Source organism: Oxyura jamaicensis, chromosome 3 (genome assembly GCF_011077185.1).
Source record: "Oxyura jamaicensis isolate SHBP4307 breed ruddy duck chromosome 3, BPBGC_Ojam_1.0, whole genome shotgun sequence".
NCBI classification, from domain to species: domain Eukaryota; kingdom Metazoa; phylum Chordata; class Aves; order Anseriformes; family Anatidae; genus Oxyura; species Oxyura jamaicensis.
Window position 1 is genome coordinate 90,821,756 of NC_048895.1, and position 27,632 is coordinate 90,849,387.

A 27,632-nucleotide genomic window follows, 5' to 3' on the forward strand; every position below is an offset into this window, starting at 1 on the left:
TTTTACTGACTCCAATGATCCAAGTTGTGTCCAGCAAGACAGGTCCATCAGGGAAAACATGGGCCCAGTGCCGAATGGGGTTGAGGACCTGGCAGCAAATGGCATGGAGAAGACTGAGATACTCACTGCCTTCTTTATGTCAGCCCTTACTATCATTTTCAGGAGTGTGGGGATAAGCCTTGGCTAAGGACCAAATGCTCCACCAGCTGCTCCCTTCCTCCCCGTCCTCAAGAGGACAGGGTGAGAAAGTCAGATGAAAAAGCTCACGGGTTGAGATAAAGACAGGAAGATGGCTAATCAATTACCATCATGGGCAAAACAGACTCTTCTTGGGGAAAATTAATTCAATGTATTGCTCATTAAAATAATTTAGGTAGTGAGAAACAAAGCCAAGTTAAAGCAGGTCCAGCTACATTCCCAGCTCCTCCTCTGAACCTTGAGGGGCTCAGGGGGAATGGAGGCTGTGGTCAGTCCATAACAGCTCCTCTCTGCCTCACACTTTTCCCCTTCATGGGTCCTGTCCAGGGGATGCTGTCCTTCAGGGTAAGCCTGCTCCAGCATGGGCTTTCCACAGCCACAACTCTGCTAGGAAATACCCATCTACTCCAGCATGTTCCTCACCACAGGGGAATATTTGCTCCAGCATCATGGAGCACCTCCTTCCCCTCATTCTTCTCTGGCCATGCACACTTCTATTTCTTCCTTTCTCTCTCTGATTTTTGTACCCTCCCCCTCCTCCCCCTCCTGCTCTGCCTGTGTGGTGTTTTCACAGAGGCACCACCAGTTTGGCTGCTGGGCTTAGCGGCGCCCTGCCGTGGGTCCTCTGTGCTGCCAACTGGAACCAGCTGTGTTAGCATGGGGCAGCCCACAACCTCTCCTCACAGAGGCCACCCCTTCAGCTCCCCCCCCGCCAACACCTTGACACCAACATCTGATACAAGGAGACAATTTTGTCAGAAGAAAGATGTTATTTCGGCCAAGAGTGCAAAGATTTGATTCTGTTTCCACAGTGATTATTCCCGTATTTTGAAGGGATGAGGCTGTTTTGAACTTGCATGCAAGTTGTTTTTATGAATTTCTTAAGTTCAAATCCAGGTGAACATTTCTCTTTGAACGTATTGGCAAGGTTGCAAGAAGATTGCTTTTTGTCTTTCAGCTGTGAGGGCATTTATTTTCCCATAGCTGCCAGGCTAACCTGCTGTTAAGACCTTCAGTTTGTGGTTGATGTTGCCACTTAATTAGTCCACAGCTCCTGCATATTCAACAGGATCCTGGCAACAGCTTCTGCCCATTTTTGTTGGCAAGACATCTCCTTGATACCTTAGCTTGATGTGTGGGCTGATGCTGGATTTGTCCTGAGAGAAAATTGTGTCTGTGTGATGCTTTTCATCCTTTGACAGCCCTGCTTCTCTTAGTAACATTAACCATTTGTCTCTCCTTCCTACTCAGTGTGCAAAATTAAGGGCAGTTGCAGATGTATGGGATGACTTCTGCTGAGCATATTCAGCCCTTCCTTCCCAATAGCACATAACCGCTTTTCAGGTACCTTGTCCAGTATTTCACCTTGTTTCCCTGTTGTTCATGGTCCAGTCTGAAAGCTACTTTTTAAAAAGTGATTGCCGTCTTGAAAGCAACAGAACACAGTGTTATGGGGTGGAGAGCACATTCAAGGAATCTACTACTCAGGGTTTGTGGTGTTTAATAGAAATATGCCTTCGCTTTGACATCTTGGAACTCTATGCAATTCATAATGCATATATCTTTGAGAATTGCAGGCATAGTTTTGCCACCACATGTTATGCAAACAATGAAAAGTAGTAATTTCCTTTGTCTGGAAGCAATGGAGCTCAACAGATGGCATCATCTGTGAAGATGACATTTCAGTAATTCATCTGTGTGACTCTTTGAGATCCCTTTTGGACAACTTCAGTAGGTCTGGTTGATGATAAGTGAGATGTAAGGTTTGAGCTGTTAGTAGACAACTTCTGTGAGCCCTTAGAGGATGTGCTTGGTATTAGTCCCCTCCAGCAAAGCTTAAAGCTTAAAGCAACTGTACTGAAGTGACTTTACATATGTAACAGTGCTCTGCAATGTTTGCAGCCCAGACATCTGTTGTCTGAGCACTTTGAGTTCCTTCCAGACACTCACTGAACAATATAGTCTTCCCAAGCAGTCTTCAAAAGCTGGGGAGGATAGTCTGTAATCACTCATTGCATAAAAGTACTTTCAGATCTTCCAAAAGAAGCTTAATGGTAGAGTATCTACTTGAACTGAAAATGTATGGGAGGATACTTTCCTGAAAAAAAAGTTTCACAATGAAAATTCTGTTGCAGTCTGCAAGTGTGTTTGCATGGCTCCTCACCCTGTCTTCCTCCTCCCTTTCAGTCTCTTTCTAAAGGCAGAATTGTATCTGAGACTTGAATGGTAGTTATTACACTCTCCCTATAAACCAGGAAGAACAACCAAGAAGAGGTTGTGTGAGCCTTCAGAAAAGGGAAGTGTCAACCAGTGGATACCAGTTACTGATCTATAGTCTTCCTCTGTAGTTCTTATGGAACATAGCCTGATGGTGTAAATCTAAAAGGGAGATATAGGACAGCAGGTATTACTTCCACGTTGTTGAGGTAGGATCCTTTCAGCTGCAGCAGAAACTAGACTACAGCTAATTTGACAAAGCAGGCATATATTTATCAGAATGCTTATATTATAATCATATTATATTATAATATATTATATAATATAAATATATATTTACCAGTCAGGCACCTGACACAATAATTACCCACGGAACCCTGTCAATCAGGAGTTCCTAGGTTAGTTGCCCCCTCTTTCCTTGTGTGTTTGGGGCCTGTAGGTTCTTCTCTGGCAGACTGGTTCTCTGCAATTGATGGCAATGTGCAGATCTCACCTAGTGTTTCTTTGCACATTCTCTGGAATGCACAGCTAGCTAAAATCAAGAGTTGATCTCCTTTAGCTATCAATTTAGTCCACTGTTAACTTGTTTTTTATCATTAAGTGACTAGGCATAACCTGTAACAATCTAACCACAAGACTCAAGCTACATGAAAGAAAGCACACTATGCAAACTTCACATCATATTGTAACAGATAAAATCAATATTTATCTCTTTCTACTTTATGTATGATGATTTTTCTCCAAGCTTTTTAAAGCAGAGAGGTTTACGCCACTAACATGAAATTTGTGGCATATACTTCCCTCCTATTAAAATGTAAATCCATGAGTTTCTCATCAGGAAAAAAAAAAAAAAAAAAAAAAAAAAAAAAAATGCTGCTAAATCTCACAAAATCCCAAATCCCATTGGAAACTATTTTTACTGATTAAACTTGTGTGTTTGGATGTTAAGTGGATCTAATTGTTGCTTTCTCAGACAAATACAAACTTAGTAACCAAAAGCATGCATGTGGCTAGAAAGGATACAAAGGTAATTTATTTGCTGTTCTGTAACCATATAGTGTCACCCCAAGTGATAATAAAAATAACAAGTATATCTTTTCTCTCACACCTGTGTTTTTACAGTATTCTGGGACAGGCATTTTGGGGTTTTAATTCTCACCTCTGTCATCCTTATCAGTAAAACAATGTATCCCTTTCATTTTGCTAACAGCTTTAGCAGTAGTTGGTTGTATTTCCATGCACTGATTCACAATGAGCATTGCATCACCTGCTCTTGTCACATGACTGAGAAACTCTGGATTTGTGCTGATTCCGTGTACTGAGTCTTCCGGCTTGGAGAGTTCTTCCTAGCAGCCTGTATTGTGCTGTGCTTCAGATTGGCGACAAGAGCAGAGCTGCTAACAAGACGCTGTGCTTTAGCTATTGCTGGCACACTGTCGAGGCTGCCTCAGTTTCTCCCTCAGCTCCCTCCCCAGAGAGTAGGCTGGGGTGGGCAAGAGACCCCAGCTGATCAAGGGGCAGTAATATCAAGTTATATACCTCCCCGAGTCATTAAGCTGAGGGAATGTTGAGATACAGGTTTTTCTCATGCAATACTAGCCCTGGGCTGCTTGAGCACCCTCACAGTTGATAGCTGCCTGATCTGACCCTAAATTGTAGGATGCTGTCTGGGAATAGTATACTGCATGGCTTTATTTTACCAAGGACCAAAAATTTTTTTATTTTTATTTAAAAAAAAAAAAGTCCCAGATTTTAGTAAAATGAAAGCTAGAATACTAGAACATCGATACGATCCCCTGTATAAAAATAAAATAAAATAAAATAAAATAAAATAAAATAAAATAAAATAAAATAAATAGAAGGTTAACACGATGTCAGACAAAATAGGGGAAGAATGCCTTGGTACAAACCTTCCAGAATCAGCCATGTCCTAGGTGGGATTTTAGTCTCTCACTGGCTTTCTGAAGTATAGTTATCTGCATCTTCTTTGATCTTAAGTTTTCCTCTCTGAGCCCAGGTTCTCTGCTGTGTTCTCTGAACAGTAGCTTCAGTTGCACTGCTCTAGGTGCAGTCTCTTAGTCCCATGTTATGCCTATTGCCTGCCTTCACGGTTATTCTCTGGATTATTTATTATTATTATTATTATTATTATTAAATCTGAGGCCACTCTGTGGCTCCTTATGGAAATAACATTTTCCCTCTCTATGGGGATAGCCATCCATTGTTCTTAAGGGGACATAATGCTACCTTAAAATACAAGCAAATATAACATGCAGCCCATATTCAAGACAATCTAGAAGAACCCTGGAAATGTTTCTCCAGTGTTAGTAAGACAAAGGTTTTTGGTCACATCTGCAGTATTTGTAACGTGATCCCTCTCCTCTGTTTTAGTTGATCTCTCTTAATGTTTTTAAATTTTGTATAAAATCCAACTCAGTCTGAGTTTTGGCAAGTTTTAGTTCATCTTTCTGCTTTGTATTTATTACTCCCAGTACCCCCTTTCAGCTGATGATTGCCAGACTTTTCTGCCACTTTAATTAAGAAAATTTCAAACCTCCCATCTTTATGTTTTTAGTTCTGTAACTGATTCCTTTAATTTAAGGCTTTTTCCTTCCAAAAGAGAAAATCTTCATTAAAGATGTAGTTTTGTGTGTCCAGATTCTCTTTAAATTATGGTGATTCCTTGTTGTTCCTTCCAGAGTTAATTTGGGTGACTAGAGTTTCTAAAGTGTCTTTGGCATTTCTCAAACTAAAATATAAAGTATCATCATCCTTTCTAGGCTCAGTCTATTTTTGATGAAAAAGAAAGTTATGAAAAGTTACAATAAGGAATAAAGAGACTCTATCACTGTCAAAAGCAAGTGGTCTCCAGTTAATGTAGACTTGTGGCTGTGTGATTTCCAACAGAACTTGCTTCTCTAAGAATGCTAGCAATCTCTCCCCACATTCATTCTCAGTTCCAGGATCTTCCATTCTCATTGATCTTCTATGTACAAGTTTCCATCTTTTCAGTAACAATAAATTGAGTTTGTGTACCTTGGCACTTTTGGCATTTCAGTGTTCCATTTCTTTTTCCAACAGCAAAGAATGTGGCAGAGGCAATTTATATAGAAAACTATAGTAAATGAAGGCGATTTCTGATCTCTGGCAAAGAAGCCCTTCAATACTGTTTGCTTAATAACTTCACCTACTGGGCATGCAGCAAATAGTCAAGTCTGAAAAATAGCCAAATAACGCATTTGCCAAGGCAGCAGGAAGTGCACTCTGCTCTAAAGGTAGGAGCCAACTAAGCTGTTGTAATAAAAAGCAAAGAGTCAATATTGAGAGGAACATGGTGATCACATTGTTTGTAAATTTGTGATTTCTGGTGTGCATCATCAAAACAAGAAAGGAACAAACCAAGTGGCAACTGTTCTACATGAAATCAATGGAAATGCAACTCATTTTTTGCTTTTTCATCTAAATGCTGTTAGATGTGAAAATGAAAGAATAAAGGAGAAGGAAGTGCTTTCCTGTGCTGGTGTTTAAGTTCTGAGAATTATATATACAACTAATCAAAGCTGCTTTCTCTGTATATAATAGTAAACAGAGAAGAAATGTTCCTTGATAGTGTCACTGTCTCATTATACAGATTCTCATTCCAGGTTACAAAATGCTGTTTTATAGACTGTTGTTCAGAGGAAAGGCAGAAGAGTACAAAAAAACATGAGAGGAAAACATGAAAAACAAATCTGTTTATAGAACGTACTCCAAAATTAACACAAGTTAATTATAAAATGAAATATTAATATGAACCTGAAATATCAGGAATATCCAGGTGTTTTTTTTCATGATCCTAAATTGTTTGCTGTTTGTGATCTTGTGTGGACTCAATACTTGGAAAACAAAGCTGTGTTTTTTGTCTTGTAATCAGATAGTGAAAATGGTGAAAACTGTTCATCCATGCTGCAAAACTGTGGTCTATCTTCTTGTAGGTTTCTATTGTTGTTGAACCTTTTGCTGGCACCACGTTGGAGGAAGGGGGATGTATGTAATTAAAAGAGATTGCTTGTTAACAGCGAATGAGTGCATGACTGTAAGCCTGTGTGCTGTGTGTTTGCATGTATATTCGTATTAGTATCAGAAAGGAAAGTTTATCCCTTTTGGCTTCTGAAGTTCTAATAGCTGAATTATGTGACATTATGTCATTTTCTTGATCAGTAATTGGAAAATCTTCTGCTAACATGGTGAGGCTGCACCCGGAGTACTGTGTCCAGTCCAGGCTCCCCAGTACAATGTATGTACTGGGGAGAGTCTAACAAAGGGCCACAAAGGTGATGAAGGGACTAGAGTGTCTCTTGCATGAGGAAAGGCTGAGGGAGTTGGGGCTGCTCAACCTAGAGAAGAGAAGGCCCATGGGGATATCAGCAATGTCTATAAATGCCTGGAGGCAGGATATAAAGAGGACAGAGCCAGGCCCTTTCCGGTGGTGCCCAGGGCTGAGACAAGAGGCAATGGGCCCAAACTGAAAGATGGCAGGTTCTGTCTGAACATCAGGAAATTTGTTTGTTTGTTTGTTTGTTTGTTTGTTTTGTTGTTTTTGTTTTGTTTTTGTTTTAAGTGAATAACTTAGTCCACACTTCCAGTTTTTACAATAATGTTTGATTTCTCTTCTGGATGATCTAGTGCATCATGTGAGTTCATGTCAATCTGATGGTTTTGGCTACCATGACTTTCTTGGGTGTTTGTAAACGCGGTAGACAAGTACACTGGGTGCATTAACCCGAGGCAACTATGGTCTGTCTTCTGACAAGTATATGAGTATTATACAAGTCAGCATAAGACTGAGGAAGACAGAAGGGGGAGCGAGAACAAAAGATGTCCCACATAAACCACCAACATCTCTGCCTGGCAATGAAGAGGCAGAGCAGAAAGAGTTTGCAGCTCTGGAGAAACATATATTGTCGTAAATCTCTAAAGACTGTGATTCTCAAAATGGGAATTAAAACTAAAACAAATAATTAGGTAACTGAATCCAGCTGCTTACCTCACTCCTTTGCTAAAGGTCTTTGTTTCCTCAGGAGGGATGACAAAATAGGTCATGGGTTCTCTTCTCAGTTGTGCCAAGTTAAACTGCCGTTAATCTCAATTTATGTTAATATTATGAATTAAAGATATATTTCCTGTTCTGTTACATTTGCCACAGGGGCAATAACATCTACCTGAAAGACAGTGCAGACAAAAGTGGGTAGTAACCTGTCAGTTCTCTCATCAAAATTTGATAAAGGTTTTGAATTTTTACTCATTGGTAGAGCTCATTGTTATCGGAACACACACACAGAAAAATGTCTCATTTTGCTATAGAAAGAAAATTAAATGCTTTGGAAGTGTACGCATTCATAATCTTCTTCAGACATGATGGTTAACATTTTGTGATCCGTCCACTGCAGGTTCGTACACCTATGGTCACATACATACATGTCACTAACTTCTTGGTGACCGTGGAATTTACAGGTGCTCCCAAACGCCTTGTTATGTGTCAGGCAGCTCTCCTTGTTACCGTGTTCCTGGCACTGCAGACCACCTTAATACCAGTTCTCTGTGTCATCCCATAGCTTGTATATGCCACACTGTGTTGCCTCTGAAGCAAAGTTTTGGGAAGTGAGGGCATTTGACGAAAGGCATAGTGTCCCAGCTGAGATACTCCTTTCATCTCATGATGTGGGGAATTCTGCATTGGTACTTGATTCCCTTAAAAGAGGCTGAGCTAAAAAAATAAAACTATATTTACAATTAAAAGAGAAAAAAAATCTGACAATCTAATAGCAAATGTTTATAAACAATGTACCAGTATGATATAAAAAAGTATAAAGACCTAAAAACGTATAAATAGATTTTCTTGTCTCTCCCGTCTTCAGGTAAGATTCTTTGGCTTTTTTAGAACTCTGACAAAATGGATCCCTTCTGAATACCGCATTCCTCAGGTTGCATTCACTAAAGAAAAGTCTATTTTGTTGCAACATTTTAGCTTTTGTAGTCATTTTTCTTTCTGAAGACCTCCTGGTGTTCCAGATAAATATAATAATTCTCCCTGAAGCATATGTATTTCATCCTTATGCATGAAATAGTCTGATCGCCATAGGAATATTAATTCCTTTGATATTAATTTGTCTTTGTTTTAGATAAGGTGATTTCTCTTCTAGTTCAGAGAGAAGATAACTCTGCTTCAGCCTCTCCCTCTTTTGTGACAGTGTGAAGTGTTTCACACTGAATCTTGTTTTAGGTGTCCATTGACACTTAAAAATAGGTGCAAAAATCTCAGGTCAAATGATTGTAGGTTTGAGCTATTAATTATTGATTTGAGAAGAAATAGAACTACTGAAATTAACTGAGTTGGACTGAAAACTAGTTCATGGTAATCTTTCTCTGATGAGCTGTAAGACTATATTATATTAGCTTAGCAAAGTGGTCAGTAAATTTAACTTCATTATCACTCTGAAAAGGGAAAGTGCTCCATTTTACAATGAGATGAGCTGATTTCTGCAGTTAGTTGATAGAGTCTGTACTAGATAAGAATATAAGTCTGCTCTCCAAATTTCACTCTACAACTTCTAATTGTCTCACGGCAGTACATTTTTCAGGATGTTCATGGAGAAGGCATTTGCATCCCATTAATAAGAGAGAACTAAGTAGTAAAATCCAGTTGTTCAACTTAACTAAGAACTGCAGTAGCAAACAACGTAAGTAAATCATGCAGTATGCTTATAACCAGAAACACTGCAATTGTTTATGAAAAGGCCAGGCATTACTAACTATAACACTTAGGAATGTCCATCCGTACTTCAAAATCTTCATATCAGTTTTGCAATGCAACACTGCACTTGCTTAACTGCAAGGCAAGAGGAATTTTAAAAGAGGGATATCGATCAGGGATAAACTTCTATAAAAATGGTAAGGGAGCTTCTCAGTACCCTTAAATCTTTCAGACTTAGTGATTTTAAAGCTCTTACTTAATCCTTGTGGCTTAGTGAACCATTCTCGGCCAGAGCAAAATGGCAGAGGAACGAGGAACTGATGGTGAAACACTTTAGCATGATTTTCCCACTGCCGGTGCCTTTAGATGTGGAAGCAGTGCAGGAGGAGTGTGAATGCCAGCTACATGGAGGGCTGGCTCTGCCAGAGTTTTGGACCAGGCAGCTGACCAGCCAAGCTCCCAGTGCAAAGCATAGAAACCCAGGAGGTGCTGTACCCACACTGGGCAGCTCACAGATCAGATGTGAGATTACAGGCTCAGTGCAGGGGACTGGAAGAAGTCGTACAGAAGAGCTACCAGGGTAGCAAGTTTTGCAACCCCTGTGATTTGAGTTGCTGGAAAACGTGATAAATGAGGAGCAGACCTACAGAACTGTGCTGCTCTAGGCAGTTTGGGGATTCTTTAACCCCTCTTCTGTCTGTTTTGTTATGCTTCTTATGCTTCACCATTCTTGTTTCATGAAAGTTTTGTGATAGTGTTTCAATATCCGTGTCAGATATGATAAACACTGAGTCAGGATATGACCAATAAATTCTTCAAAAAAAATCAGTTACATGAAAAAATAATCTTGATTTAATTTCTTCGAGCCTTTTTTAGTGTACTGAATTAAAATGATGTAATTAAAATAATTTTTACATGTTTAGCTCAGTACCAATTTCAGTTTAAAATCATCTTTTATATTAACATTTCAATTTTTAAAAACTTTATATTATACTTCAATTTCTGCTTAGGGTTTAATTTCATGACCAGTACTTTTCAAGATGTAAGAGACTTTAGTTCCTTTGTGTTTTATCCGCTTTCTTTTATTATGGTAGCATGTAGACAATTTTACCAGTATACCTTCCCATTTCTCTTTCCCACTTTAGCACTTAGTAAGTACTAGTACAGAAGCTGAAGCAATATTCTTTCTCTTCTATTTTAGGCGTTTTCTTTTATTACTTTTGTTTTCTGAATGAATACCACTTTTTATCTTCCTTCACATTTTGAAGTGTCATTAAAGTCTAATAACATGAATTTTATACTACATTATTTAACAATAAAATGCATGTGGATTAAAATTGGAGCTGACTAGGAAAAGTATATAAAATGTGAATATAATGTAAAATATAAATGTAAATATATGTAATATAATTCTAAATGTAAATAAAATGCAGTAACAACGTAAATATGTTGATGGGAAAAAAAATAATAATCCACCTGTCTCCTTCAGCAATACTTCTTAAAGGAAGGCTTATTTATCTCTAGTTAGTGTCTGTACAAATTAGCCAGAGTACCATTGTCCATTTTGTTTGAACAACCACAGTTAAAATGTGCAAGGTTTAATTTTTATGCCTTTGGCTTAGTAATTGATGCTAAAACAGTTTAAATCAGAAAGAATGGAAGTGTTATCTTTTTTATAGTTAAGATGGTGTCTGAGTGGCTAATATTGATTTTTAACAAACAGTGGAAAATTTGGTGGGTTGAAGAGACTTGAAAAAATATATATCCTATATATAGCATGTTGCTTGGATGGCAGGCAAATTTCAATACTTACTAAGTGGCATACAAGGCAGCATAAGGTCCTGTTGGATTAAGCAGATTCTGTTCACTTTCGTGATTAGAAGATGCTAATTGGGCAGTCTGTGTAGATTTATTTTGTACTGTATTGAATTCAATATCCAATTCAGGAACGTGGACTGTAAAATGACATTTCCTAAGAACAAATTCTTTAAAGGGCAAAAGAACACCTTTCCCTGAAGGAAGGTAGGCTCTTTTTAAAAGGAGGTTCTCTTCCTCCCTTCCTCCCTTTCTCCCTTCCTCCCTTCCTTCCTTAGCTCTGATGTTAGTAGTACAGTTCAGATACAATAGGTTTAGAGCAGGTTAAAACTGAAGCTGAACTTGTTGCTGTTTGGCCAGTCTGGAGAGTTCCAAGCTGGGAGCAGAACTTGCTTTATTTCAGGGTTTGGTATTGACCATTTCATATGCAAGATCCACAAGTGGAGTAGAGAAACTGTCAACGCAGGGTTGATTTTATACCTTAATTTCCAAACTGTGTTAGTGAATATAAATAAAAATGCTAATAAGGGTATTCAAAAATTTGTACCTGGGCCTTTTTGTTTATTTTTAAAATAGTACAATTTGACAAGTCTCACAGACTTTTTCAGAGAGCTCTACAAACAGGAATCCAAAACCCAAGGTATTTCATAAGAATCAAAAAGTTGTGAAAGATTACCAAACAATGTATTCTGGCAAGATATATTCTCTCTATTTATAGTGAGAATTTTTGAGATCTATAAAATTTGTCCTGAGGCAAGTCAAACAAGGAAATACAGTGATGTGCTTTGTTTTGCGTTAATTATATTTTTGTAATAAAAAGCTCTGATCATAGGCCAAAACCTCATTATGCTATTTACGAATCTGTAGCAAAATAACAGGGTGCCAGCTCATTTCACTTAGGAACTCAATTCTAGGCTAATTCTACCTAACAGCAGCTCTAATTTGAGCTAGGCAGTAAGGGATGTTAATAAATGGTTTGGCATATATGTGTGAACTTTTCCTACCAGGTAAGTATCTGTACTCATTTTTGTCAAGTATAAAGGGCATTTAAAGAGCATGGTTACTATATGTCAAACATATCTGCATAGTTTCTGAATAGTGAATTCTATTAAATGAAATTTCTGATGTTGCTATGACCCTGACATTTTCAGGCAATTTAAGCATTACAGTTTGTCAGTATATTAATGTATTTTTATAAATGGAAGTAAACCCACATACATGTGAAGTCCACATTTTAATACTCTATTATGCTAAAAACAACTAGTACCTATCCTCAAAAATAGCAGAATAAAGCATGGTCACATTTTATTTGCTTGTAACAATAGCACTTATTCCTAAATATGTCCAGAAATACATTAGCTTTTCGTGTAGACAGTGTATTTGTATAGATGGCGCTCCAAAGAAAAGTGATTGTTTGAGCAAGGTGTTTATGCTGTAGTTATGATTACAGAACCAACAAGAAGCTTCTAAGTATTTTAATATTACTTTAGAGAAATCCATTACATTCAAAATACACTAATATCAAGGTAAGAGAAATGAGTAGGAGCTGTCTGGATGTTTATTTTGGGGGGAAGGAAATCATGTTATTAAAATATTCACTGATAATAGTGTTTGGGGGAATGTGCAGATAAATGTTTATTCCCAAGCCAAGCTATTAATTTTCTGTTCAGTGTGCAAAATGGATCATAGGTTGCCATAGTGAATTTTTCCCATACTAACCTGATTTTCAGAGTCTTGAATGAGCTTAGCAAGAAACGAGCTGCCATAAATGTGAAGGCTGTATTGTGTCTGACCTTTCCTTTTATTGGTTTCTTTTGTTTTCTCTGTGCTTTTTTTTTCTTTTGCTTTCTTTGTGTTTGTTTGTTTGTTTGTTTTTATAATCTGAAGAATAAGGATTTATGTCAAAAAACTTATATGTTGTGACTGGAACAATCATGATTATGCTTTTGTGAAACTTCATAAAAAATTAGGAGAGAGAAGAAGAAGAGTTCTAAAAAGAGCTCTTTATGCAGCCAATATTCAAACATTGTTCAATTTTTCAGTTTTGTTTTAGGCAATGTTATGGGTCCGATGTCATTTTCATTCCAGAAGTGTGTAAAATTTGTCTTTGCTCATATTAAATTCACAACAGTTCCTGCACCCCATTAATTTGAAAGTGTTTTTATTTACAGTATATAAAAGGAAAAAAAGAATAACAAGCATCTCTTACAAAAAGTAAAAAGTGAAATGTAATAGGACAATACACAGCCAGAGATCACCCACTATTACTTGTCATGGTGGTGGCAGCAAAAGCAAACTGCCAAGCATAATGCTTGGCAGTCCATCACGCTTATTTCCTTGCCAAAGTAACTGGCAAAGGAAGGAGAGAGATTGTCCATAATCCATATCAATAGTCTGTGTCAGCTAAATCAAATCAAATAATGCTGTTCTTTTAATATCTGAAGCACACCTGTGAGGAGGGGAATGTCCACGTCCAGTCCCTGCGTGGGACTGTTCTCTCCTTTGGCAACCTCTGACATTTTAGGCCACACTTTGTGTGCTGTGTTCAGTTTTGGGTCCCTCAGTACAAGGAGAACATCAAGGCCCTGGAACGTGTCCAGAGAAGGGCTACAAAGCTGGCGAAGGGCCTGGAGCACAAGTCCTGAGAGGAGAGGCTGAGGGCACTGATGTTGTTTAGTCTGGAGAGGAGTCTCAGGGGAGACCTCATTGCTCTCTACAACTACCTCAAAGGAAGGTGTGGGGAGCTGGGTGTCGGCCTCTTCTCACAGGTAACTAGTGATAGGACTAGAGGGAATGGCCTCAAGTTGCACCAGGGGAGGTTCAGGTTGGAAATGAGGAGACATTTCTTCTCAGAAAGAGCAGTCAGGCACTGGAACAGGTTGCCAAGGGAGGTGGTAGAGTCACCATCCCTGGGGGTGTTCAGTGAAAGGTTGGACGTGGTATTCAGGGACATAGTTTAGTGGGTGATATTGGTAGGGGTATGGTTGGGCCAGATGATCTTGTAGGTCTTTTCCAACCCTAATAATTCTGTGATAATTGGGCTGCATGCAGAGCCCATGCTCCCCACTCCAGCCCCCAAGTTCAGCTGAGGTCAGATCCCACCTTAAAGCCTTGCCTAATTTCACACGCAGTTGCAGTGTGGTAATGTCTGTGTTGTTAAGCCATAGCAGCCCTTAAATCTTGGCTGCTACAGAAGTAAGCAGCAAGACCTTAGGGAACTTCTCTGAGCCCATGCTGTGCAATGGAAGGGCCACTTGTTTCGTTCCTTGCGTGCTGCCTGGCATGGTGTGTTACGTTTCACAGTGGCTGACCAGTGCAGAGGAAAGTTTCTTGCCTTGTTCCATCCATGCTATCCTTACACAGTGCATCCATCTGCAGAGAGGGAGAGCCCTGCCCTTCCCCGAGGGCTCCTGCTGGGATCAGCTTTGGGAAGCAACAGGCAGGGAGCCCATGGGAGGAACAGAGGCTGGAGCAAACCTGAGAGGAACCTGAAGTTCACCTGAAGCGTGGAGGTGACTCTCAGCCATCTTGCAGAAGTAACAGCAAAAAGGGAATTTTCCTTGTGGCCCAGAAGCAGCTGTGTGTGTCTTGAACACAGAACATTGGTGGATTCACTCAAATTCTTCAAAAGCAAGACTAGGGGAAAGGGCCCTCCATGCAAGGTCAGAGTGGGGAGTGGGGGGAGATTTTATCTATTTAATCTACTTTACCCAGAATGTTACAGATCTACTGAAGTGATTGCCATGTTCTAATTTAGTATTTTGTATTCTAGTAAAACCTGCTTTTAAAACCAGTCAGTCTTTTAAAAATCTGTTTTTCTATATAAAGAGAAGTTCAGGCCTCAAGACTCTGGAGAAAGCAAGAAGCCATCACAATATGAAACATGTTTTATTGACTGGTGAGGAAGAAGGCAAATGTTCAGGCTAGAGGCCATCATTTTTTTATGACCCCTAATAATGAGAAAAGAGAGAGAGAAGATTCTCTTGGAAAAGTCTCTTTCCATTTACTTGACTAATTTTTAACCCCACTTAGTCTTACAGCATCCACAACATCCTATGGCAGAGTTCCACAATTTTAATTTTGAGTTTTGTGAAAAGTACACCCTCTAACTTGCTTTCATCTTGCCACTGATTTATGTAATTTCTTGTCCTTTTGATCCTGTACTGTGAAACCTCTTCTTTATTCATCTGTGAACCTGTGAAAACTCTTCTTTATTCATCTGCACACTACCCTGTTCTAACTCTCCTTGATGGTGGGTTTTCCTGTGTAAAGATTCCTAATCTATATTGTCACTTTCTGTTCAGAAACTCACACATACTGTGGTCCTTATGGTTTTTGCATATTGTGAAATTCTGCTAGATCTCTTCTCAGGATTTTGTTTTTGCTATCCTGAGTAACTTAGCAAACGCTGAGCCACTTCTGAATAAGCTGAAGAGCACTGACCCTAATACAGATTGCTTGGAGACTTTCTAGGACCTCTCCATACTGAGAAAGCTCACTATTTATTCCCAATTCTTGCTGCTTCTATTTTAACTGTTCTCTTCGTTTATTGAAGGCTTTCCTTGATATCCTAGGGTGACTGAGTTACCTTAGACTCCTTTAGCATAGAAACTTGTTAAAAGCCTTTTGGAAATCAAAGACTTTGTGCCAAGGCATCCTTTTTCCTATGTTCAATGTTCCTCTTGTGAGTTACAATTTTCTTTTTCAGAAACCAGCTAGACTATTCCTCAGTAAATTATGTTTCCATATGTACCGACTGATGCTGTTCTTTGATGTGTTTTTAAATTGTTTGTTTGGAATGGAACAGGGACTTACTGACCTGTAGTTTGCTCTTGCATTCCCCAGCCTGGTCCCCCTTTCCAAAAACATAAAAAGCAAAGAAAAATCAATCAACCAGCCTACCAACCAACCAACCAAAGAGAAACCCAACAACCAACTAAACAAAAACCCCACAAGTTCACATCTTCCATTCCTGTGGTTTGGATGCCATTTGAAGTGATGATTGTAGAAATTTTGCTGACCATGTATTCAGTAATTCCCATTACAACTTTTGGTCAAATGCTGTTGGGTGTTTCTTCTTTGCTACTGTTCACTTTGTTAATTTATTTTAAGTCATTTTCTAGCGATGTTTCAAATTGAAACAGATCTCCCACTAAAAAGGGTTTCTGGCATGGGAACTTACCAGAGATCCTCTACATTATTTTTTTATTTGGAGAGCTAATTTATATTTCCTTGTAGAACCCTATCTCTCTGAACACTCCCTTTATAATTTGATGGTGTATTAGTCCTACCTTTCTGGCAGGCTTCCTATTCCTGTTGGGTTTTAAAAAGCATTTAGTGCTCATCATTATGCTTTTAGAAAGTTGTTACTAAAGATCTTTTATTTTTCTTTATCTGGCCTGCTTTATTGGGTTTTCACTGCCAACATTTATATTATTTTCTATTTTCCTTTGTTTAGACTTCAACTTCTAAAAGATGTCTTCTTAGCCATTATAAGTATACTTTTAAGCTTACTATTTAAACACCTCGTGTTTGTGGGGCTCCAGAGTCTTTTTTCTTCTTTTTCTTTTTTTTTTTTTAATTTCTTGTAAGTCTCTGATGGCTTGTGTAAAGTATTCATATGCATGGGCTTTACACTTTTGTATGTTTATTTGAATATGCTTTAAGAAAATCCCTTAATTTTTATATAGTGCGCTTGTATGAAATTATTACCTCAGTGACTTCCTTTGGCTCTGTAGGTATCTAAACGTGACTTTAGGAAAGATTTCTTTCTTATCCTATGGTGCATGGCCATCTGCCATTTAGGTGGCTCAGGTCATGCCCTCTTCCACTGTTACTGTATTTTCTTCTTGAGTAGTCTCTCAGGTCCCTATCAGAATGCATCAATGTCTTTCATCATCATGGACGGTCCTAGCAGTATGTTTTTTCCTGTTTTGGCATAAAATGTAAATCCACAGACATGAAATTTATTACAAATCTATAAACTCGCCTGTTGTATGGCCCCAGAAGCAAGTAAACCTGACCTGGTATGATTAGAAACCTGTCCCAGTACGGTGGCCCAGTCCATAAAGTCTCAGTTGCAACATTTTGAATGCCTTGTTTAAGCATTATAACACCTGTCAGCACATTGTTGTGTCAGTGTTACTTGGTTAGGTGGCTAGATATGCATACCAATTTATCGTGGGAGGTATTTTCAGTGCCCCTAGTGTGATTCCCATTCTTAGTAGGTCCTTAGGCAGCTTTGAATCATGATTAATGGTACTAGATATCTTTTGAGCAGGGAAGTAGTAAAGTTAGAAGTAGATTTTTCAAAGCTTCCTTGTTTGCTATTCCCTATGTCCTGTGTTCATCTATAAAAAATAAGCACCTGATTAAAATTAGACAAGTCCACTTTTTGCTGAGGTCTCACGGTGCCTGTGGTGCTGCCTGTATGTCCAAAACTCTACAAGTTTATTTTAATAAGTTGGTACTGCTTATTTTGCTGTCACTTCTTTTCACATTGAATGTTATTTGATAGAATTTCATTATGGGAAGAAAAAAAAAAAAAAGGAAACCAGGAGGGTTCTTCAGCAGTAGGCTTAAAGTATATTAAAAATCTTTCACAGCAACGTAATGCTTTTGAAAACTGATTACAAAGACAAGCATAAGAGCTGTGTGCATTTTTCTCCTTTGTAGATACCTGGACCTGTCTACAATTTCACTGGCTGTATACAAGTCATAGAAATCAATAACGTGGGACCTTTCAACATCTCTAATGCTGTGAGAAGAAATAATATTGACAATTGCAGGTAAACTACCCTCTGTGCCTATTCAAGTCAGAAGAAACTGTGTTGATTTTGCTTTCTTCCTTAAGTAGTGCAACCATTCTAGATAATTTCTACAATGATCAGAGAAAAAAAAATATTATAAGGTTGGATATTGTGCTTTCTTGCTTGCTTCTTAACCCTTTTTTTTATGGAAGATACTTTTTCAGAATAGTTCAATTAAACTTGACAGCTTATTTAGAGTGAGCTTTCACCCGCTGGCTGCTGAAACATAAGACCAATGAGATCTGCTTTGTCCAATCTGTGTTTGTAACATCTACAGGGATCTGGACAGGAAGGAGAAGGTTTCTAAGCAAATTTAATTTAGTTCCTTTTTAAACTTGAGTAATTTAGAATGCTATATTATCTGTTATGTTATAATCTATAGAATTATATGCCAAGATTTATTGCAGTTTGTATTGATTTTGATACTTTTCTTCATGTTTAGTCAATTGGAGTAGAATATGGCTGATGCTGTAAGCATCAATAAAAAAGATTTCTTTATTTGAATCAGAACTCAGTGACCAGAACCAGAACTTGCTGGGGGTCACCCAGCTGGAAACCAGCTCTGCAGAAAAAGACGTAGGAGTCCTGGCAGACACCAAGCTGAACATGAGTCAGCAGTGTGCCCTTGCCACTAAGAAGGTTAATGGTATTCTTGGCTGCATTAGGCAAGGTATTGCCAGCAGGCAAGGAGAGGTGATCCTTCCCCACTACTCAGCATTAGTGAGGCTACACCTGGAGTGTTGTGTCCAGTTTGGGGCCTTGCAGTGCAAGAGAGACATGACATACTGGGAAGAGTTCACCGTAGGGCCACCCAGATGCTGAAGGGACTCTGAGGAAAGGCTGAGTGAGCTGGGGCTGTTCAGCCTGAAGAAGAGGAGGCTAAGAGGGGATCTTATCGATGTCTGTAAATACCTGAAGGGAGGACGCAAATAAGACTGAGCCAGGCTGTTCAGTGGTGCCCAGTGCCAGGACAAGAGGCAATAGGCACAAACTGGGACACACGAGGTGCCATCTAAACATCAGGAAACACTTCTGTACTGTGCAGGTGACTGAGCACTGGCACAGGTTGCCCAGAGAAATTGTGGAGTCTCCTCCTTGGAGGTATTCAAAAACTGTCTGGGCACAGTCCTGGTTAATGTGTTCCAGGGGACTCTGCCTGAGCAGGGAAGTGGGACCAGAAATCTCCAGAGGTCCCTTCCAACCTCAACCATTCTGTGATCCTCTGACTGCAGTCTAGGGACTATTTCTTGCAAATACTTACTGTGTACATGTAACTGATTAGGTGAATAAAATTACATAATAGTTTGTAGATTGAAAACAGTCTTATCTATAAAAGGATGCTGGAAAGGAAGCTGGGCCTACTGAATCACCTCTCCTGGTCAGTGTGTTTTCCTTTTCCCTCCCTGCTTGTTTCAAAATGCTGCAGATGAGCCTAACAGTGTCCAGCCCCATGCAGCCCACATAGAGCTGGTTCCATCCTGGTCTGAATTGCAACTCTTTCAGTCTGTGAACATCTGGGAAGAAGAATTCATAGCCTGAATTTCCCTGCGTGGTATGGTTGTCCCATAGGAGCAGACTGCAGGGAAGCCTCGCAAGCATTCTTCTGTCTCATTCTCTGCCCTGTGACAAATGGATTTCATATCTGCCCACATGTGGCAGCTTGCAATGTCGCTTGCTCTTCACTTTAGGTATACGCAGCGTGCATCCTGACTGCCACCAATCTTAACACATAAATTCTGCTTCCCAGAAGGTGTCCAGAAAGCCCTGCTACCATTATCTTTTTGCAAGAGGGGCCTACTGGGAAGAGATGTTTTTCTTGAGAAGGAAAATGGAAATTGCTTGAAGAAAGTTACTTAAATATGGCAATACTTGTTGCAAATATGAGAAGCTGGTGAATGCTACAAATCCTGGTGTAGTTACACAGGATTTGCAGAATTCATATGGTTCTGTTGATGCAATATTGCTACACTTGGAGCTGCCTGGCAGTAACAGAGTACTCTATAATGTGACAGACAAAGCACTCCAATTTCCTCGGGTAATAACATCCCTGTATTTGTCTTCCAGTGGCACTGAGTGTTTCTGTTCTTGCTGTAGTCATTTTTCTTTCATTGATCTTCTATCTATCATCACCCATTTTGAGATTTTTACTCATTTTGAATGCCCCTGCTTTTGCAAACTTAGCCACACTCTCATCCATTTAACGTGCTGGAGGTTTTACTTCTTGGTGCCCCCACAGCATGGACTGCTTCATTATTGTGGCGTAGAAGGTCAGCCAAAGGGAAACATGCAGAAACTTCTTAAAGTGGATGGGCTTGTGCGTAAATTTTAAGCTTATGAATTTTTAATAGGTTTGAAATTTACTTAAATGTTCTGCCATTTTTTTAACTAGATCTATTTGAATTTTAAAATACCAAAAGGTTGAGCTAATATGTGCACAGAACATTGAGAGCTTTCAAAAACAACTTCTAGATACAGTTCATTAACCTTTTCAAAACTATTGGCATCCCTACTTCAGCATGTGTTGGTGCTTTTCATAGGATATTATATACTTTATTGTTTATCTCAGGAGATTATTGCAATTTAGATTACTTTTTTAAAAATTCAAGAATTAAGAAATATAAAAAATGAAGTCATAACTTTAATTTCACTGGCATATGTTTCTGACTATCTGCTTACTAAAGTACCCAAAATATGTAGGGCAAGAATGTTGTTTGGTCTTCCAGCATTTTTTTTTTCTTTCTTTTTTTTTTTTTTTTAATGCAAATGTACACTGCAAAGGAGGGAGAATTATTTTAACATGGTAGAACTAGATGGGGATGGGGGCAACATGACAATTTCCTTTCATGTAATTTCAGAAGGTGCTAAATTTTGCTTAAATTCAAGAGGATGATTGGTAAAGGCAGCACTGGGCTATTGGAAATGATCAAAGACCTTAAAACTTGCAATAATCCTGATCATTCTGAAAGATGCGGCATTTCTGGACATGTGCAGAAGCACCAAGGTTTCAAGAGTGAGGCTGTAACATGGTTAATCTTGAGGGTCACAACCTAGATCCTTCTCCTCAGCACAGGTATCAACACAGCTCCAAAAGAGCTATCATTCCACAAACTGTGTGTCAGTGAAAGGCTGGAGATGGTGCAGACCAATTTTATCTGTAATAGATGAGTGAGGATTTCTTCTCAGTCTGGGGATATTTGATTTCTTCTCAGACCTGGATTCCACCTCAGTCTGGGGATATTTGAATCGCTGTCCACAATTTAGAAAGGGAAGGCCAGGGCCAGTGTGAGAAACTGAAGCTGGTGGTTGCACTCCTTAAGGGAAAGCAGACTGTGGTTCTGGTTCCTGCTCCCCAAATGACATAATTCATTACAATATCAAAACGGGCTTGAACCTCTAAAGGAGTTCTGGAGATTAGTTAATTTTCAGGTAGAGAAGGCTGTGGATTAAGAGAAGGATAAGAACGTGAAGCCCTGGTGCTATGGAGTAGATCTAGGGAACCTCCTGTTCTGCTGAAAGGGGTGGTTTCACTACGCTGTGGAAATGAACAAGTTTGACACAGTTCAGTCTTAAATCCTGTGTGTTCAGCAAAGTTTCTGGGCTGGGATGGAATAGCTGCTAGAGATCAAGTTAGGGAGCATTAGTGGGGACAGGTCTAGCTTTATGCGTTATTCTGAGAGTGGCCTTACGAACAAGCATAACCTTGTTTCTCAGCTAAAGCAGTAAGGGGGGTGCTGTGGTCATTCTGCTCTTAATTCCTCAAGTAGCACGCAGACTGCTTGTGCTCCTTGGTCTCCAGTAGTGCAGACTCCTCTTCCATCTCACTGTGGCACACAACAGAGAAAGGAAAAGTGGGAACTGGCTGCTGACACAGCCTGTTACAGCCTGGAGTTCGCTGATCTGCCACAACACATGGTACTGTGGGGAGCAGCAAACAGCTGGGAGGGATGGATTGCACCAAGGGCTCATCAGAGCTTCCTGCCATAAGATATAACAGAGGTGAATTAGGAAATGGCAGAATAATGGTATGGGCAGGAGAATGAATGTAAGCTTGACTCTCTTGAGAGCACATTTGCAGCCCTAAAAGTCCTCTGAGCTATGTGCTTTCGCTTTCAGAAAAGGTTATAATAGAACCATATCAATTAGCAAAGGTCAGCCTCCAATAGGTAGTTTTCCAGAATTACAGTAGACTATGTACTTACCTATATCTTAGCAAAGTTTATTTTAAGATTACGTTTAAACTATTCCTGTCTCAGAGCTATGAATATATGGGCAATTTTGAAAGAGATTATATAATGCCCAACAACTGGAAATAAGAGATCTCTGATGAGATCTGTTAAGAAATGAAATCTTTTTTTCTTTCCTTTTTCTGAAGCAAGTGAGGTACGTGGGATGTGTTAAGGCACTATAGCAGTTCTGTAAGTGTTTCAGAAAATGTTGCTGGAATAGATTTGCTGGAAAAATGATTACCACTTTCAGGTGGAGTTCAGATGACAGATATAAATGAAGCTTTGATTCCCAGTATTAAATGCTGGTGTTTACTGCAGCTCACTTCTGGTTTAGTGTCTGAGAGTTAGGAATACTTTATATTCCCGTGTTTACTGCATGTAGTAAATTCAAAGGTTCCAAACAAACACACAATATATAGAATATATACATACAAATACATATACATGTATATGACAATTAGTCTTTTTTATGACACTTAATATTAAAAAATAATAATCATCATCCTAACTCAAAACAATACTATTTGCTGCTTTCCTAAGAGGAGTCTTACTGTTGAATGTAAAAGTACAAGGCTGATTTGACCTTGCAGACAGGAGCTAACAAGTTGAGTTCATCACTCCCTATAGGAGACATTTTTGGATTTATTTATTTATTTAAGATTTTATTTTGCTGTTAATTTATCTTAAGATGTTTTTTCCAGGCTAAAAGTGGGCTTCATTTCAGCAAGGACTCCAATTGCTATATGCATTTAGGGAAGAGGCTTTTGCATGTGCATTACCAAGTTCCATTCCATCAAGAGGATTGATGGGTTTCCTAATGTATTGAAATTTTCTCAGGAGCTACACAATATATTTTGATGTTCTCTAGATGTTTTCAGTAAGCCCTCAGTTCCACTTTATCCTTAGTTATCCACTTTCCAGCAAGTTCTAAGTCCTAATTCTAAAAGGAAATCTAAAATCTAAATTCTAAAAGGAAAAGTGCTGTGTTGGTACCTACTCCATAAAGTCCGTAGTAAGAACCCATACAAGACTTAAGGTTAAAGGTTTTCTTCATATGAATCCATCTAAGCTGAAGAACTTAAATTCAATCAAATATACAAGCTGGTGGCACTAAGCTCTTTTGTTTACTTACGTCTTAGTTTATGAATAAGTGCAAGATACTATGAGAAGCATTGAGCTTCTGTTATACGTGAGAAAGGGATTATTCAGACTTTAAGTTATATTCTTTCTCAGAATGGGTAGATATGTTTGTATTCTCATTAACAGTTTGGAGCTATGTGCTTAACTCTAAAAAAGCAAAATATATATAATGCTCTACAACACTGTAGAAGAAAATGATGAAATGAATAGTACTGATACTGAGATTTATTTAACAGCTTTTCTTTATTTTTTGTGGTTATCACAGATTGAACTAAAATGTTCTTGAAATACAGAATTGAAGATAAAGCTTCAGAAATATTTATTTGTATTCATCACATATATGATGCTCGATATGTTAATATCAATTCTGTGCAATTTTAACATAGAGAGTGATAACAAGTGTTTGTTCTTCTTCATGCATTTTTGTTAGTTTTTTCTCTCTTATTTGTTGTTTTTGATGGCTGATAACCATTTTTGTGTGCTACTGATTGTCCCTTACTCCTTTTCCAGTGCCTGATTTGCTTTTATATGCTGTCATCCTCTTTGCTTGATTTGTTCTTTCTGATTACCCTCATCTTTCATTACATTTGTTTTCAGTGTTTCCTTTTCCTTTGTGAGTCTTTCTGTCCCGTGCAATTTCTTTCCTATGTGGGTGTGTGAGTGATTTCTGGGTATTTTTCTTTTTACCTTTTTTCCTCCTTTGGCATTTTTGTTCAGATGATGACTTTTCACTGATACAGAAGTCAGTGTTGGGGGGGAAGAAAGTGGGGGGAGAGAGAGAGAGAGAGAGAGAGAAGTGACAGAGCTAATCTACCTACTGCTATAAAACCTCAACATCACTATAAATTGTTGTGTAAGCCTTTAGCTCAGTCTTTTGAAGAATTCTCTGGAAATTGTTTGCGCTAGACAAATCCATGTGCTAAATATATGCAGGTGAGATAATGTGTCTTTATAAAGATTACATTTCTCTCCTTATTTCAGGAAAAGGCATCCTCTCACCAGCATAGCACAAAACTAACACCAGTTTTTTTTTAGGGCAAGTCTCTATCCTGAAAGATTAATAACAATTTTTGGAGATGTTTATGTTTACCTTTCTTACCTTTCTGCCACTTCAGGCATGCGTGTTATACCAACAGAGGACTGTTACAGAATTCTGTGACAGTCACCGTCTGTTCGTGTGCCTGTAACGACCAAGTGTAATGAGATCTTGATTTCTCTGGAATTGCCACGTACCTGCATGACAGCTAATAAGACTTAAATGATAGCATGCATTTTTTCTGTCCCATTTTTATCACGAAGTCATTTACGAGTAGATACGTCAATGTATCATGCCAAAGTATTTGTCTGAGCCCCTGTGGTACTGCAAATAAATGATATCTAAATTAAATACTTTGGAAAGCAGTCTGATACAGTTGTACAGAAAGGAAAATTTGTAATGAATAAGATTAATGGATTTTTTATTATTATTATTTTTGTAAAGAAACTGACTTTCTGCTGCTGTTTATATGAACTTCATTATTTTATTGCATTTGTTCTGTGTGCCAGAAGTGCTGGAGAAATGCTGTTTTGCTTCATGTCACATCTTTGCATCTGTTTTAGTGCAGTTACATAATATTGAATATCTCAGGTTACTGGTGATTTTTCCTTTACATGATTACTGGATTTATTAATGCTACTTGTAGAGCTTCTTTCATCCCAAATATTTAAACACTGCATATAAATTTATCCTTTTGTACATCAGTAAAATAAACTGTTAAGCGTTAATCAGAACACTCGTACTATAGAACTGAAGACAGCATCTTACCAATTTGTTACAGAAATAGTTTAGGGAGGAGAAGCTTGTATTAAAGACTTCTGTCACAACAAAAAATCTATCAGCCTTGACTTCTTTACGTTGAGTGGTAGGTTCAAAGCCAAATGAATAACTGCGATCAGTGTCCAAGGACACTGTAGTCATCCACAGCCCATTCTTAAAACGTGGAAATGAGAGAGATTGCCTATCAGATGCCTTCTCAGTAGATCATCACATGTTCTTACATGGGAGATAAGAGAGTTAAGGATATGACAGAGGTCCACGGGCCAGTCTGGAGTGACTAAGAAATTCCAGGAGGCATTACAGTGTAAAGGACAACACAGTGAACTTTCTGTAATTGGAGCTTCTTCACCATGTCAAAAGTGATCAGAATTAGTAGACTGCAAAGATAGCTTTAAAACATTTTTGCAGTCTTCCAGACTCTCTTAGCTGTGGATTCTGTGGTAATTTGACAGGTGGAAAAGTGTAGGATTTGAGCTGTATATTTTTAGCTGCAGCAAATGAGGAGGACCCCTTTTTTGCTTTACATCAAAGATTATAATTCCAGGAACCTACAGATAGCTGCAACATTTTAGGTTGCTGTAGATTAATGGCAGTGTTGATTAACTTCTCCCACAGTAATCTGAATATTTTTACTTTCTTAGAAAAATCTGTCATCCAAGCAAGAATTTACTTGAACATACTTAGTTTTGAAATACAAAACCATGACAAAAATTATATCAACAAAATCCATTTTTAAGATTTATGAGACTTATTTTCTGATAAATGAATATAAATTTTTGCTGTCATATTTCGACATGGCTTCCCCATAAAGGCAAAATAATGTTGTAAACATGAAAATGTAAGATTTTGGCTAAAACAAACAAAAGGATTGGGATGAAAACATCCCAGCCTTCTAACAAAATTGAGGCAGCTTCACAAAATAAATAAATAAATAAATAAAATTAAAGGCATTTTTCAAAGATTTTTTAAGACTTCACCACAAGTGTTTTCTACAGCATGAGTGTTGTGGTTTAACCTGGCCGGCAGCTAAACACCACACAGCCATTCACTCACCCTCCCCTTCCCTCTCTGGGATGGGGGAGAGAAATGGTAAGTGAAGCCTGTGGGTTGAGATAAAGACAGTTTATTAAGATAGGAAATAATAATAATAATAAGTGTGTACCAAACAAGTGATGCACAATGCAATTGCTCACCACCCGCTGACCAATGCCCAGCCCAACCCTGAGCAGCCAGCGCCCAGCCCGGCTAGCCACCCCTATATATTGTTTAGCATGCCGTTAGATGGTATGGAATACCCCTTCGGCCAGTTTGGGTCAGCTGTCCTGGGTCTGTCCCCTCCCAGCTCTTGCTGCACCCCCAGCCTGCCCGCTGGCAGGACAGAGAGAGAAGCTGAAAAGTCCTTGGCTTAGTGTAAGCATTGCTCTGCAACAATTAAAACATCAGCATGTTATCAGCACTCTTCCCATCCTAATCCAAAACATAGCACCCTACCAGCTACTAGGAGTAAAAAATAACTCTGTCCTAACTGAAACCAGGACAATGAGTAATGTGATTTGGGATAGCCATTGCAATACTCATTGGGAACTTTACGCTAATGCTTAAGGAAAATTATTTTACTGACACAAGACATGAAGTGGAACGGTTTGGTAGTTTCCTGAAATAATCACTTGGTCTTCCAGCCAGACAGGTATATGAACAGCTAAACCCTCTTCTACTCTGTTGGAGTAGAAAAAGTAATCTTGATTTTTTTGCTGCTTGTTAATACTTGCAGATGGGTGCTCGATTGGTCTGACAGAATTGTGCTTTAAAGAGATTTCCCTGTATATAAAGTCTTAAATTTATTATGAGCTCAGAAAAACCAAGTATATAACAGGAGGAATTGTCTAAAAACAATTGTGTAATAAAAGAAATTACCTTGCATGTCTTCCTTAACAGACTGCAGTCGTACCGAGTTTTAATGCTAGCATTTGATGGCATTCCAATTACAGAAATCTAGAAATAGAGGAAAAAATGTTCTGTTATATACTTGCAAATAATTACATTTCACAGCAAGTTTCCATGATTTGCAAGTTATGTGCAGAGAGTGCCTCGTAATGGAGATGTTGTTGCTCTTACTATTGTACCAGACTGTACTGTGAAAAGAGGGGTATATTAGAGAGAGTAAGTAGGGATAAGGCCATACCAAATGGAAGAATTTGCCTACTGGAAGCTTGAATCAGTGTAAGACTTTCTCTTTGCCTTTTTGTCATCTTTGAGATTCACTTTTGAAATTGCTATAGAAGTAATAAGAAATCGTGAGTTGCCTTCAACTGATAAAAGCCAGATTATCAAAAGTTTAGAAGTTCAGTTTTATTCTGGCTAACAGCTATCTGCTGGAATCCATTCTGTGTGCTTTGTTGTGTCAGTGAATAGACTACAGGACTTCATGACTGATAAAGTAATTGTGGGTTTGTAAAAATCTCATTAAATGTGAAACGATCAACATTACAAAATCTTCCGTGTTTTCATAGAAAATAAAGTTGATAACAAATAATATTCCACTTTTTTAAAAGAGATTTTAAACATATTTTTTATAGTTTAAATGATTTCAGCTCCTCCTTGGTAGAACATTTTTAATAACAATTGTTCACTTCAGATCTAAAAATGATTCAACAATACAAATTTTAAGTCCTTTATAT

The 27,632-nt window shown here is 38.5% G+C and overlaps 1 protein-coding gene and 1 long non-coding RNA gene across 2 annotated transcripts in view; one reads left to right on the forward strand and one right to left on the reverse strand.

Moving 5' to 3' along the window:
* Nucleotides 1-27,632, forward strand: part of EYS (eyes shut homolog) — an 883,205-nt gene that overhangs the window by 629,403 nt on the left and 226,170 nt on the right. Inside the window, exon 36 of the mRNA XM_035323172.1 lies at nucleotides 17,639-17,751. Coding sequence (XP_035179063.1) covers nucleotides 17,639-17,751 — 113 coding nt within the window. The remainder of the gene's footprint in view (nucleotides 1-17,638; nucleotides 17,752-27,632) is intronic.
* Nucleotides 423-26,927, reverse strand: LOC118165222. Its single transcript, XR_004749925.1, has 3 exons — nucleotides 26,869-26,927; nucleotides 7,442-7,616; nucleotides 423-2,296 (listed from the first exon to the last, which is right to left on the reverse strand). It is a non-coding gene; the product is annotated as an uncharacterized LOC118165222 (long non-coding RNA).